A 14,339-nucleotide genomic window follows, 5' to 3' on the forward strand; every position below is an offset into this window, starting at 1 on the left:
GCATGGTTACACGGACGCCAAAATTATGCAGTGGGTCTGGATATGGGTATATAAGTCTATAGTTTTTGTTTGTGACGCCAATTGCAGCGTGCGCAGGGTACAGTCTTAGGGCCCTTTAAGGTGTTGCAACTCACGTACCAGGTTAGGAATGCCAGAGTGGTGTAATGTCTCTGTGTGATAGTAGGTATAGTGTCAACTGTGTCTCTTACCTTGGTACGGCTGGACTCCTGGATCCTGGCTCACTTGCAATAAATGAGTGTTGCTAGTAGGAGTAATTGAGGAACTTGGTAGTAATGAATGAGATCCAGACTTGTAATAAAGTTCAAACTAGTCTTTACTTGATGCAGCATTAATCCATATGAGATACAGCAATAGTCTTGGGTCCCAGCAGGTATTTGAAATATGTGGCAGGGATTACTATCTCTTCTCCTCCTATCATATGCCTGGCGAATATGGCAGGAATCTATATCTTCTGCTCTGTCTATCTTCTGCTGTGTATGGGACTGACTAGCTGAGGAGGAATTTGGCTTCTCCTGGTCTCTGAATGTTACTCACAGTTATGCGCACAGGGAATGGTTCGTCCTGAAGATCTGGTGGTGCTGCTTGCTGGTCACCAGTTGAGGCTGAAGGGCTCAGACTGGGAAGGGTGATCTTTGGTCTCAACCGAGACTAGATCCTGGTTTGGCTTCCCTAGCCGGGGTGGCTGGCACACTAACTGTAACTTCCTTTCCCACTGCTCAAAGAAGGGGGAGCTAAACTGGAATAAACTATTCCAGTCTAGATACTAAACGGAACTAAGACCTTGCTAAACATTGCTGCCATCTGCTGGTGTACATGGAAATTACCGCAAATACATGTAACCGGCTTTGAAAATGCACATTTGTGAGGAATATTATGTAAAATCACATTAGATGACAAAGCACATGTTACCAACAAATAGTAGCGGGGAAAAAGTTTAGTAACATAACTCTGGGATGTTACATTAGCTAACTAATGAAATTGGATAAGGAATAGGATCCAGATGAAGGCACAGAGCACAGCAATTAAACACTGCTCTCTCTCTCTCTCTCTCAGAACTGCAAAAAAACTGCAGAAAATGGCTGCTCGGGAGTTTCTTATATAGTAAGGGGTAGGCAACTGTCCAATTGGTTGCTAGGGATGTTGCTGAGCTCAGACAAAGACATTGCAGGCTTCTAATTGGCCCACAAGCAAGAAGGGAGGTTACTGATGGAAAAAAAATCTAGAATATTCGCGATTACGAATATGTAGCACTAAATTCTACATCTTTGCAAATTCTCAAAGTGCCGATATTCGTGACAAAAATTCAATCAAATACTAGGCACACAAAGCTGATAATGGATCTGCCAAAAGTTCATAGTGGTAGTACGAGTAGTGGTTATACCAAAAAGCAAAGGGTGCAGCTCACTTGCTGGCAATCATTCTGAAGATGCGTGGAAGTGCTTGGAGAACAGAGGGGAATCCAGCCTCCATTAAAAAAAAATGGCCTTTATTGAGCGTAGTAAAAGCCCGCACAAAAATAAACCTCCAAAAGCGTAGCATCTACGCGTTTCGGATCAAGTGATTGTTTTAGGATATGCAGCATTCATAACAAACACATATAGCTAAACCTAACGGATAGAATTATTTTGGCAGGTCACAGCCTGCATTACAATAAATTATTATGATGACACTCTATTGAAATGCAGCGTGGAATTCTAATAATCTGAATAAGTAAATTCATGAAAGGATAATTAGTACAGTAACATGATCAATCAATCATGATTAACCAACTGAGAAACTTCTTTTTATGTAGTAGTTAGAGTCGAGCGAAGCGAGCTATGGACGCTTCATCCAAAGTCGCTTCGTTCAAAATTTCGGAATAATACTGTACAGGGATCTGTCTCCGTACGGTATTAGAATGTATGGGCTCCGAAGAGCCGAAGTTAGTTATTCGCACGTGACTTCGTTTAAAAATCAATTACCAAAGTTATTAGAGTGGAAAACCACTTTAAAACTTGAAACCGAACTCTCCTTAGGTGCCGACTAGTACCTCGGAACTGAAGCCAAGTTCGGTTCCAAATGAATGAAGCATCCGAAACTTGCGTCTCTCAATTCTAGTAGTAGTAAATGCCTGATGTACGTTTACGCTGCATTCTAGACAGGATGAGTAAGGCTACTTTCACACTTGCTTTCTTGTTTTCCAGTATTGAGATCTGGCAGAGGATCTCAATACCGGAAAAAAACTGTTCCGTTTAGTTCTCATGCATTCTGAATGGAAAGAGATCCGTTCAGGATGCATCAGGATGTCTTCCGTTACGGCAGCATTCAGTTTCATGACCGGACGCAAAACCGCTGCAAGCTGCTGTTTTGTGTTCGGTCATAAAAAAAATAAAAAACAAAAACAAAACAGATCCGGCACTAAAAACAATGTATGTCAATGATGACAGATCCGTTTTTTAGGAGTCTAAAAAACCATATCTGTCACCCATTGACATTTAACGGATCCGTTCTTTTCCGTTTTGATTTCACACAACCGCATCCTAACAGAAACGCATGCATCCTGATGTACAAAAACAAAACTGGTCACAGCTCCCCCTGGAAAAAAATCTGCCTTTTGCCAGATGTGCTAGGTCCACATTTTTAAATCATCCGTCTCTGATAAAACACCTTTAAAGGGCTATTCCAGGATTTTAATATTGATGGTTATCCTCAGGGCAGGTCAGACACCCAGCACCCTGTTCCCATTCACTTCAATGGAATCAGTGCTGCAGTTATCAGCGCTGTGCACTGCACAATGGGTGGCGCTTTGTAGATCTGGCACCAGAGTTAGGGCTCATGCATATGGCTGTGGTTCAGCCGTTCCGTGCCCAATGCGTGGGCATCATCCGTGCAGATTCCGCAGACTGATCCAGACCCTTTCAACTTGAATGGGTCCGTGGTCCGTCTGCACCGCAAAAAAGTACTGCATGCACTATTTTTCTTGCGATGCAGAGGCACCGAAAGAAATCCCACAGAAGCACTCCGAAGTGCTTCCGTGGGGTTCTCTACCTCCGTTCTTTACGGATTGTGGAGCCATTCAAGGGAATGGGTCTGCATCCATCATGCGGGGTGAATGAGCCCTTACTCTGAAACAGCGGATTTGTTTGCAGGTTGTCAGGCTGATTGGTTGAGTTTGCAGGGTGTCAGACCCCCCCGACAATCTGATATTGATGGCCTATCTTGGGGATAGGCCATCAGTATTAAAATTCTGCAGTACCCCTTTAAGGAACAGGTCCTCAAGTGTTCATTTTCTCTACAGCACCACCAATTTAAGATCCCCGGGCTGTGTAATGTACAGACAAATCATGGCATGACCTCACTTCACCCTAAAACTACCATGAAACATCCCCTTGTAGCTGGCCAGCTAAAACCTGTCCTAGGTTGCTAATATAGCTTGTGTTTATACAGCTAGACCTGCAAATAACCTTAATACAGTTCCTATGTTTGTGTGTTAAAGACAAAAGAAGAGTTATTTACAGTTACTTTATGTTTGGATGTCCTGTAATAGTTATATATATTGTGTTCACAGAAGCAGAAAAGATAATATGCCTTTAAGATTCATTATATGGGTGTTAGGTAAGCTCAACGACACAGCAGAAACAACAGAAAGCATAGAGTTAAACTGTTGTTGCTGGGCAGGAGTTTTCACCAATCACAGCCAGCCTCACAGACAGCAGGAGTTTTGACCAATCACAGCCAGCCTCACAGACAGCAGGAGTTTTGACCAATCACAGCCAGCCTCACAGACAGCCTGTGTGGGAAATTCCCCTAGCAGGAGCTGCTAGAATCATTAGTCACCAAAGAGAGAAGCTTAACAGACACACACTCCACTAAGAGCTGTGTTTTATTGAAGCAAGAGGCCAAAATAGGTATTTAAAACAGTAATTTAATGTTCCTACTGTTAATATAGTTATTAGAACTGTATACTGAACTACAAACCGGATTCCAAAAAAGTTGGGACACTATACAAATCGTGAATAAAAACTGAATGCAATGATGTGGAGGTGCCAACTTCTAATATTTTATTCAGAATAGAACATAAATCACGGAACAAAAGTTTAAACTGAGAAAATGTACCATTTTAAGGGAAAAATATGTTGAATCAGAATTTCATGGTGTCAACAAATCCCCAAAAAGTTGGGACAAGGCCATTTTTACCACTGTGTGGCATCTCCCCTTCTTCTTACAACACTCAGATGTCTGGGGACTGAGGAGACCAGTTTCTGAAGTTTAGAAATAGGAATGCTCTCCCATTCTTGTCTAATACAGGCCTCTTACTGTTCAATCGTCTTGGGCCTTCTTTGTTGCACCTTCCTCTTTATGATGCGCCAAATGTTCTCTATAGGTGAAAGATCTGGACTGCAGACTGGCCATTTCAGTACCCGGATCCTTCTCCTACGCAGCCATGATGTTGTGATTGATGCAGAATGTGGTCTGGCATTATCTTGTTGAAAAATGCAGGGTCTTCCCTGAAAGAGAGGACGTCTGGATGGGAGCATATGTTGTTCTAGAACCTGAATATATTTTTCTGCATTGATGGTGCCTTTCCAGACATGCACTCATGCAACCCCATACCATCAGGGATGCAGGCTTCTGAACTGAGCGTTGATAACAACTTGGGTTGTCCTTGTCCTCTTTGGTCCGGATGACATGGCGTCCCAGATTTCCAAAAAGAACTTCGAATCGTGGCTCGTCTGACCACAGAACAGTCTTCCATTTTGCCACACTCCATTTTAAATGATCCCTGGCCCAGTGAAAACGCCTGAGCTTGTGGATCTTGCTTAGAAATGGCTTCTTCTTTGCACTGTAGAGTTTCAGCTGGCAACGGCGGATGGCACGGTGGATTGTGTTCACTGACAATGGTTTCTGGAAGTATTCCTGAGCCCATTCTGTGATTTCCTTTACAGTAGCATTCCTGTTTGTGGTGCAGTGTCGTTTAAGGGCCCGGAGATCACGGGCATCCAGTATGGTTTTACGGCCTTGACCCTTACGCACAGAGATTGTTCCAGATTCTCTGAATCTTCAGATGATGTTATGCACAGTTGATGATGATAGATGCAAAGTCTTTGCAATTTTTCGCTGGGTAACACCTTTCTGATATTGCTCCACTATCTTTCTGCGCAACATTGTGGGAATTGGTGATCCTCTACCCATCTTGGCTTCTGAGAGACACTGCCACTCTGAGAAGCTCTTTTTATACCCAATCATGTTGCCAATTGACATAATTAGTGTTAATTGGTCTTCCAGCTCTTCGTTATGCTCAAATTTACTTTTTCCAGCCTCTTATTGCTACTTGTCCCAACTTTTTTGGGGATTTGTTGACACCGTGAAAATTGGAATCAACGTATTTTTCTTTTAAAATGATACATTTACTCGGATTAAACGTTTGATCTGTCATCTACGTTCTATTACAAATAAAATATTGACATTTGCCATCTCCACATCATTGCATTCAGTTTTTATTCATAATTTGTTTAGTGTCCCAACTTTTTTGGAATCCGGTTTGTAGTTATATATGTGTTCCACCAGTTGCAAACTACAAATACCATACAAACAATTGCAACCATTCAAATTCCATATTGCAATCCAAATTGCATACAACCATACCAGATCATACTCAACCAATCTGCAAATAGTTATTGCTAACTGCATATTGCAAATTGTGACCAAATTCAGCAAGTGAACTATTAGTTAGACCTCAGATATACCTCTCAGAGAGATCATAAAGTGTTTAAATAAGTTAAAGTGAGAGTACAGATACTCGAGAGAAATATATCCACCATTTTATGTTGAATGACAAGATTGAACAGTTGAACCACCATCTTATGCATACGGCCATCTTGTGATATCTTTTCAACACGTGTTATGTACATGGACTATCTGCTGCGGAGGTGACAGTGTTATATATGAAGAAAAGTTGAAGTTAATAAAGAAGTTATTTGAAGCATTTGGTGTGCTCTTTAAACCTACTGTTTCCATAGATCGGCGCTACAGGAATTACAGAGTAACAGACAGTCTGGTTAGACTAAAAGTCTGAGATATCAGAATTCTTCTAATACCACAGCGCAAAAGGCACTTTATAGTGCTGCGCCTGCCACAACCTTTAACTGTACATTAACATAAATTCCACATATATCTCGCGCTGCAGAAAATGAGATTGTTGGAAAGTATAGTGGAATACAAAACTTACATCATCATCTTCTTTCTGCATTGTCATGTACATGCATCTCATGGGAAGGGTCATTCTCATATGCATTCCAGTGATAGCACAGGATACAGAAGCTGCGCCATCACGATCACCCGCAGGCAGTTTTGTGCCCGACAAAACACACTTCAGTCCTAACAGCTGGGATCGAAAAACACTGTGATCCCGCCCAATTAACCCTTTCTGCAATGCAATCAATGTAGATCACAGTGCTGACAAAGGGAAGGCCCTGCCTTTGTCCTGAACATGTCAGCCAAGGCAACAAGACCACCCCGGCTGACTGCAAAATAGAAACAAACCAAGGAGTAGTATATACCCACAGTATAGTCCAGTCATGATGTCCAGTAAATGCACGTGTTGTAATGTACTGCCCTATAGAGACATGGCAGTACATTATACTTGCAATAAATAAAAGGTAACAAAAAAGTTAAAACAATGTAAAGAATAAAAAATATAAAAATAAAACTGCAAAGAAAAACAAAACAAAAACACTTAAAAATATATTTTATTTAATTAAAGTAAACAAAGTAAAACATATACTTATCATGGATTCCCACACTTGTCTTTACCTGTAAAATAAAGCTATGACCTTGATTAACTTTTCCTGAAAAACGCTATAAAAAAAACATAAATTAAATGCTAACATATATGACCTAAAAATATGATCTGCCCCATAAAAAGAAAGTTCTCAAATAGCTGTGAAACCTTAAATTTAAGAAAGTTATGGGATGATGGAATGCGAGGAAGCAAAAAAAAATAATAATAATAAAAAAAATATATCTCTTGGTCCTGAAAGGGTTTTCTGGTTTGCACCCTTTAAAATATATATATTTTTAGTTTTTGATTTATTTTGCCTTTATTGCTCCTATCTTCCATACTGGGCTGTGGTTCATGCAGCTCCTTATTTCCTCTGAGGTTTTGTCCATGGGCGGGGCAGTGATAGGGGAGTGTCTATGTAACTAGCTAGATGGGAGGAGCTATAAACTAGCTGAGCTTTAGGGGCGGGGCTGGAGCTGTGGCTGAGGAAGGAGAAGTGCATCATGGGTTTGGTTGGATACAGTAACAGGTAGTGCTACATACAGGATGGAAACAAACCAGAGGGATTGAATTATACAGGTCAGGAGAGTTCAAATGAAAAAAATAAAATAAAAAATGCAGCACGTGGGAAAGCAGCATTAGTCCAAAACAATCCTATTCATATTAAAAGCAGAAAAACGCACTGTTCTAGAAAACCTAGCTCCCATAGAAGATCTAATTTTACCAAATCGCCCTATGGTTCAGTAGTAGTGAGTGGATTTGGACATCTGCTGCTACTAGGGCTCATGCACACAAACATATTTTTTTTCCTGTGTTCATTATGTTTTTTTGTGGTCCATATGTGCAACCATTCACTTCAATAGGGCCACAAAAAAAATGGAAATGACAGAGCCCGTATTTCCTCATGGCCATTCCTCAAAAAAACAGAACATGCCCTATTATTGTCCACATTACAGACAAGGATAGGACTGTTCTATTAGGCGGCTGGACGTTCCATTCTGCAAAACGCGGAATGCACGCGGCCGGTGTTAATGTTTTGCGGGTCCGTGTGCATGAGCCCTTAATTTAATTGCTGTGGGACAGGGAGTTTTTCAACTACATAAGCATATCTGTTAAAAATCATAATCCTGGAAAACCCCTTTAAGGCCAAAAATGGCTTTGTAAGAGGTTAAAGCACCACTCCACTGCTGCAACTGCAATTACATACATTAATCAGCCTTGGATGGATGAGCAGAAGGCACGTTCATAATTCTTGTAGACATTCCCTCTTAGTTTATCCTGCAGTCTCTGGGTCTAATGACCACATGGGTTCCTGTGCGGGTGACCACTCTTTGAACACATGTAATTAGCGTACAGAAGTGGTCACGGGAAGTTCTATGTGCTGTAGAAGAGACGGCAACAGACAGCATAATCATCTAGTTTTGGGATAAAAACAAACATGACATGGGGGAAAATATGTAAGACTGATATATCCAAAAACATTTGTAATAAGAACTAACAAAAACATGCCCCCATATCTTAAAGGGGTTGTCCAAATTTAGGGGAAAATAAAATCTAAATTTATTCTAGAAACAAAGCTATTCTTATGAACTGCAATACCGGACATCGCCATGAACAAGGGTGGCGCTGTGTCAGGGAAAAAAAAAAGCACACCCTTTTATTTAATCTCATACACCCTCTTTAATGTCATATATATTTTATTCAAAATGGACGCCGCTTGCAGCAAACCTTTAATCAAAGACAAAAATAAACTTTTTCTACAGTTTATTAACAATATTAAATAAAAGGTTAAAACGTAAACAATAATTTCACAGATTTCTGTGCTCGTAATAAAAGTGTCCCCTGGATGAGAGATCTAAAGCTAGACTGCTCCATCTATGTGCACTGGAAAATTGTCTGATGGCCACCACCAGTCCTTCCACGACCCCCTACAGTAGAAAACTTATATTTCTGTAAGTCAATGATTGGCACCTCCTAAAATGATGCCGACTTTTAAGTAGAAAAATTAATAGTGAAAAAAATAATTCGTTTTGCTATATAAGGAGTTCACAAAGAGAAAAGTCTCCAGGTTACATGTTCAGTCTGTATTAAAAAAAAAAAAAAAAAAAAGTCCTGAGCAAGAGAAACATTTTATAAAAATTTATACAAAATTCCATGTGCAAGAGTCTGCAATAAAAAGCAATGTCAAGAATTCATCATAAAGTTGCAGCCGACTGGATACGTTCCGCTGCGTTGCCGCCAAATACGCCTTCCAGAGGAGCCCGTTTTTTATGGATACTGCGTCCTGTGGCAATAAGGTCAGCATAACCTCGTTGGTGAGAGAAAGCGTATGCCGATCGTCTGCCAGCTGTGCCGCGTCTGATTGTGCTGATCCGCGGCATCCACTGAGCTTCCTCGGTTTTTAGTTTTTTACGATTCTTCTGAATCTAGAAAATAAAAATAAAAATAGGGAAAAATGAACAGGTCACTTCTCCAAGAAATTCAACATACTCTTCTCCTGCTGCCGTCATCACGCCAAATAACTGGTGGGCCAAATGTGTTCCTATTCCATCCCCTTCATGAAACTTCCTAATAGCTTAAATTTATGAGTGGACAGGTTGTTCTATTGTGCTGCCCTGTGGCATCTCGCAGAATCAAATACCAAAGTGTAGCGCTATATACTGTCCCTCTATGGCAGGGGTCAGCATGCCTGCTGTTGTGATACTACAATTCCCAGCATGCACATTTGCTTGACTGTTCTTGTAACTCCTATAGAGGAGAATCAAGCATTCTGGAAGTTGTAGTTTCCGATCAGATGGAGTGCTGAAGATTGCCGATCCCTGCTCTGTGGTATTGCTGTCCCCACCGTCTGTCAGTTAGGGTCTACTTACAACATGGGGCCACTTTTAGTTGTTTTTCACAGACATTTTAAATTTCCAGTCTGCTCTGGGTCACTGTATGCAGTAAGGTCAACATAGTCATGATCTGAATGGATACAGAGAATTCTATCCTCATCCATATCATTTCACGCCTTCAAACTCATACAGTTCTTTCTTGATTTCACTCCTTTGACTACATACAGCCCTGTCCCCACTCCTGTCCTCATCATGGCCAGGTCACTACTTCCCACAAAATGAACAAGGTCTGTTTCTTCTCTGATTTTTTTTTAATGTCCATAGTCTTCTATCCCCGCAGCCCTGTACTTACTAATGTAATCGAGACAGATCAGTGCCTCCTGTAAGATCAGTACATTGCCCTTCTGCAGTGGTCCTCATTCCCATGAGCTACTGTCCTGTGACCGGCAAGTTGGCAACCCTATCCTTACTACCATAGTTAGAGATGAGCAAATTTCAGGTTATGAAATTCGTTCAAGCTTCGCTTACTGGTATAAGCTGAATTGCGTTATGGATTCGGTTACCACGGACCATAACGCAATTCTCTGACGGAATGCATATCGGAATGCCTTTAGAGGCATTCCGTTATTCATTCCGTCATAATAGAAGTCTCTGGGCTGCATAACGGATCCGTCCCGTTTCTGTTATGCAGGAGAGGACTCCCCTGCATAACGGAAACAGGACGGATCCGTTATGCAGCCCATAGACTTCTATTATGACGGAATAAATAACAGAATGCCTCTAAAGGTATTCAAATATGCAGTCCGTCAGAGAATTGCGTTATGGTCTGTGGTAACCGAATCCATAACGCAATTCAGCTTATACCAGTAAGCGAAGCGTGAACGAATTTCAAAATATGAAATTCGCTCATCTCTAACCAGAATTATATGACTATACAAGTCACTGCCTCCAGCAAAATCAAAACACTCCAACCCTGCTGTTTCCTCACTCACATTACAATCCTAGCATAATATAATATATCCCATCCCAAGGGTTCTTAGAAAAAGGCACACTACTTACTTTATCACTTTCTGATGGCCTCAGGATCTTGCTCAAGAAATTTAATGCAACAACAGGAAGCAGGCATACTGCCACAGTGAGGATGATGGTTAGCCACAGATATGGCTGCCTGAGAGCATTCGGTGCTGCTCCTGTAATGCAACAACAAGAGTCAATGAACAGACCGTAAAATAATACAGTACTCTCTGACAGAACTTCAAGAGAAACCAGAATGTAGGTCAATAATTTAAATAAAATGTCATCTGGGTTAAACCGGGACATCGTTTAGATACAGTGATGTACCAACCATGGAGGCAGGGCTATGGGGCAGAGTATGGAACTATTTTCCCAGCTTGCCATGACACAATCATAGCTACAGATGTATAAATCCATATGTAGTGAGCTCCCCCTAGTGGTGGCTGCAGGCAGTTAGAATTATGGAATCTGTCAAGACAGAAACAGGAGGCACTATGGAAATAATGTGGACAATTACACCCTTCACAAAAACCCAGGCAGTGGGACCACCAGGTGACCTATTTCTGAGCTGCTTTCCTATTGTACGTGAGCACAGAACCCTAGACATGCTAGGATCTCCATATTGCACATAGGAACATATATTGCACAATATGAGGATTCACCTGTGAATATAAATTTGGTTGGGAAGAGAACATGGATTCCGGCACTGTGCAAATCGAACATTATTCCAAAGTAGATGGCGATGCTTCCAAACACGGAGAAGGCGTTCACAAAGGTCCAGTAGGAGGTGTCCAGACCAATCTGTAATACAGAACATTACTTCGTAACACATTGCTACACAAACACCCCCATTTGCGGAGATCGTCCCCAGTGATTTAGGAGATTAGCATTTCCTTGCACAGCTCTTCCTGTAGTGCTCAAAACAGTAATACGTAATATTAAAGGCTATGAACACCTTCTGGGGCAGTTTATGATTGCATTTTACTCATGGTGGGCTAAAAATTATTTTTTCCAATTGGTCTTGAATAAAAATTTTCTGCAGTTTTTGTCATACAGGGTTCAATTTCAGCTTAGCTGCAGAGTAACTGGTCATAAACACTCGTTATAGCTAAATTCTTATCTAACTGATAAGAATATGGTTTGAATGAGTGTTTATGAGCTGTCAGGAGTTCAGAGGTAAGGGCTATACATAGATGTCCGAAGAGCAACATGGCAGTACTAAGGTATTCGGTAGCTAGGCTAAAATTTAAACCTGTAGAACAAAAACTGCTTATCATTTTTAATAAAAGACCAGTTGAAAAAATGATTTTTAGCCTAAAATGAGCAAAACGCAATCATGACTGCATTTTGCCCCAGAAGGTGTTTATAGCCTTTTAACTCCTGCAAATCTTTATTGGTGCCCCCATCTACCATGTGCCGTTTCTAATATTCTAATACTGATGACCTTTAGCCACCGCCTCAGATACTAAGGCCCTGACATGACCGCTACCTCTCCACCACTTATCCCCTGCACTTTCTCAATAGACCAGCCTGAGTTACAGCATCCAGTGTTATTACTGCCACATAATGGGGGGGGGGGCTGTTATTACTGGCACATAATGGGGGGGGGCCCTGTTTTTACTGGCACATGATTGGGGGGGCTGTTATTACTGGCACATGATTGGGGGGGCTGTTATTACTGGCTGATGAGAGGCGCTGGGGGGCTGATGAGAGGCACTGGGGGCTGCTGGAGAGGCACTGGGGGGCTGCTGGAGAGGCACTGGGGGGCTGCTGGAGAGGCACTGGGGGGCTGCTGGAGAGGCACTGGGGGGCTGCTGGAGAGGCACTGGGGGGCTGCTGGAGAGGCACTGGGGGGCTGCTGGAGAGGCATGGGGCTCTTATCTGAGGTCTGATTGGGGTCATTCATATTGGGGTCTGAGCTGAGGTGTGATCTGAGGTCTTATTAACATTGGGGATCTTATTGGGGCTGTTAGCTGAGGTCTGATTAACATTGGGGGTCTGATTGGTGGTCTGACCTTAGGTGTAATGAAAAATATTTTTTTCTTATTGTGCCCACTTCCAGCCCGGAGCCCAGCTGCCCAGAGCACTGATCCGGAGCAGCTTGGAGAAAAAGGCCTTACAGTCTCCCCACACTCCTTCTGCCCGGCCAAGCCAGCACCCCTGAGGCCAAGCCAGCCAGCACCCCTGAGTCTTCAGAACTGTAAGTAAATTATATATAAAGGGGGATTATTGTTTCGGCGGGGGGGCCAAACGTTTTTCTGTGACCTGATAAACAAAGAACTGTTCCTTTTGCATATTTTTTTGTTGTGAGATTTTTCACACACACACTTAAAATTTAACGATATAAACAACTCACAGTTTACTGAATAAGAATATACCCGGCGAGCAAAAATGCTGTCCCCCCCAGATTTTTGGGGGTTCCTACACCCATGCCTCAAAGTTGTAACAGTGCCCCTAGTTCCAATCACAGTCTGGAGGATCAGCACAGGGCACAGCTGGCGACTTAGCCTATGCTAGTCCCCCTATCTGGTGGGAAAGGCAGCCCCAGGGGTGGATTGGCCATAGACCCTACAGGGAAATTTCCTGGTGCGCCGATGCTCCAGAGGGCCACCTACGTTCTCCTCTCTGCCACTGGCCGGGTACATAATGAGCTCTCAACAGTAATTAAAAGGGTTGTCCGTATTCAGAGCTGAACCCGGACATACCCAGAATTTCACCCAGGCAGCCCCCCTGACAAGAGCATTGGAGCATTTAATGCTTCGATGCTCCCCTTTGCCCTGTGCTGAATCGCGCAGGGCAAAGGCATTTTGTGGAGTTCCGGTGACGTACTGGGCTCTCCTTCGGGCTGCTAGGCGGAGGCTTCCGCCCAGCAGTGAGCCGAGTGACGTCACACTGCTGGGCGGAAGCCTTTTCCCGGCAGTGTGTCATAGTAAATAAAGGAGCCCTTGGCTGCGCGATCCTGCACAGGGCAAGGAAGAGCATCGGAGCATGAACTGCTCCCATGTTCAAGTCAGTGGGGCTGCCTGGATGAAATTATGGGTATGTCCGGGTTCAGTTCTGGACTAGTTTTTTTTTCCCAGGGCCACTTTAAAGGGAACCTGTCACCGGGATTTTGTGTATAGAGTTGAGGACATGGGTTGCTAGATGGCCGCTAGCACATCCGCAATACCCAGTCCCCATAGCTCTATGTGCTTTTATTGTGTAAAAAAAAAAACGTCAGGGACAGGACTCATCTCAGGTTAATTTGCATATGTATCAAATTTTTTTTTTTTTTTTACACAATAAAAGCACACAGAGCTATGGGGACTGGGTATTGCAGATGTGCTAGCGGCCATCTAGCAACCCATGTCCTCAGCTCTATACACAAAATCCCGGCGACAGGTTCCCTTTAAGTTCCCAGTCTGCCCATGGGCAGCCCCCATTAATAACTCCTTCCCACAGTTCCATGTGAGTAATGTGATGCATGCATGCCTTTGTGTCCTCATGTTAGCTGTAAAGCAATCACTTGTGTGGTTCCTCATCAACCATAGCATCAGGGGCTGATCTTCCCAAGCACTATATTTGACAAGACATGGATAGATATTAAACACTTGAGAACCACAGTAACTTTGAGAACAGGACATTTGCCACTAAACAGTGTACTTTTCAGCTTGAGGACCTGCATAACTGGAACTTATGACCAAAAGGTCCTGTGCACCTAACAGCATATT

General features: G+C 42.6%; 1 protein-coding gene across 1 annotated transcript in view; it reads right to left on the reverse strand.

Annotated features, from left to right (window-relative positions):
* Positions 1–8,432: 8,432 nt before the first annotated feature.
* The window catches only part of LOC120992222 (phospholipid-transporting ATPase IC-like), a 92,322-nt gene continuing 86,415 nt past the window's right edge, over positions 8,433–14,339 (reverse strand). Inside the window, exons 26-28 of the mRNA XM_040421057.1 lie at positions 11,292–11,430; positions 10,675–10,805; positions 8,433–9,207 (exon numbers count right to left, since the gene is read on the reverse strand). Coding sequence (XP_040276991.1) covers positions 8,977–9,207; positions 10,675–10,805; positions 11,292–11,430 — 501 coding nt within the window. The 3' untranslated portion in view covers positions 8,433–8,976. The remainder of the gene's footprint in view (positions 9,208–10,674; positions 10,806–11,291; positions 11,431–14,339) is intronic.

This window comes from Bufo bufo, chromosome 2 (genome assembly GCF_905171765.1).
Source record: "Bufo bufo chromosome 2, aBufBuf1.1, whole genome shotgun sequence".
In the NCBI taxonomy this organism is placed as follows: domain Eukaryota; kingdom Metazoa; phylum Chordata; class Amphibia; order Anura; family Bufonidae; genus Bufo; species Bufo bufo.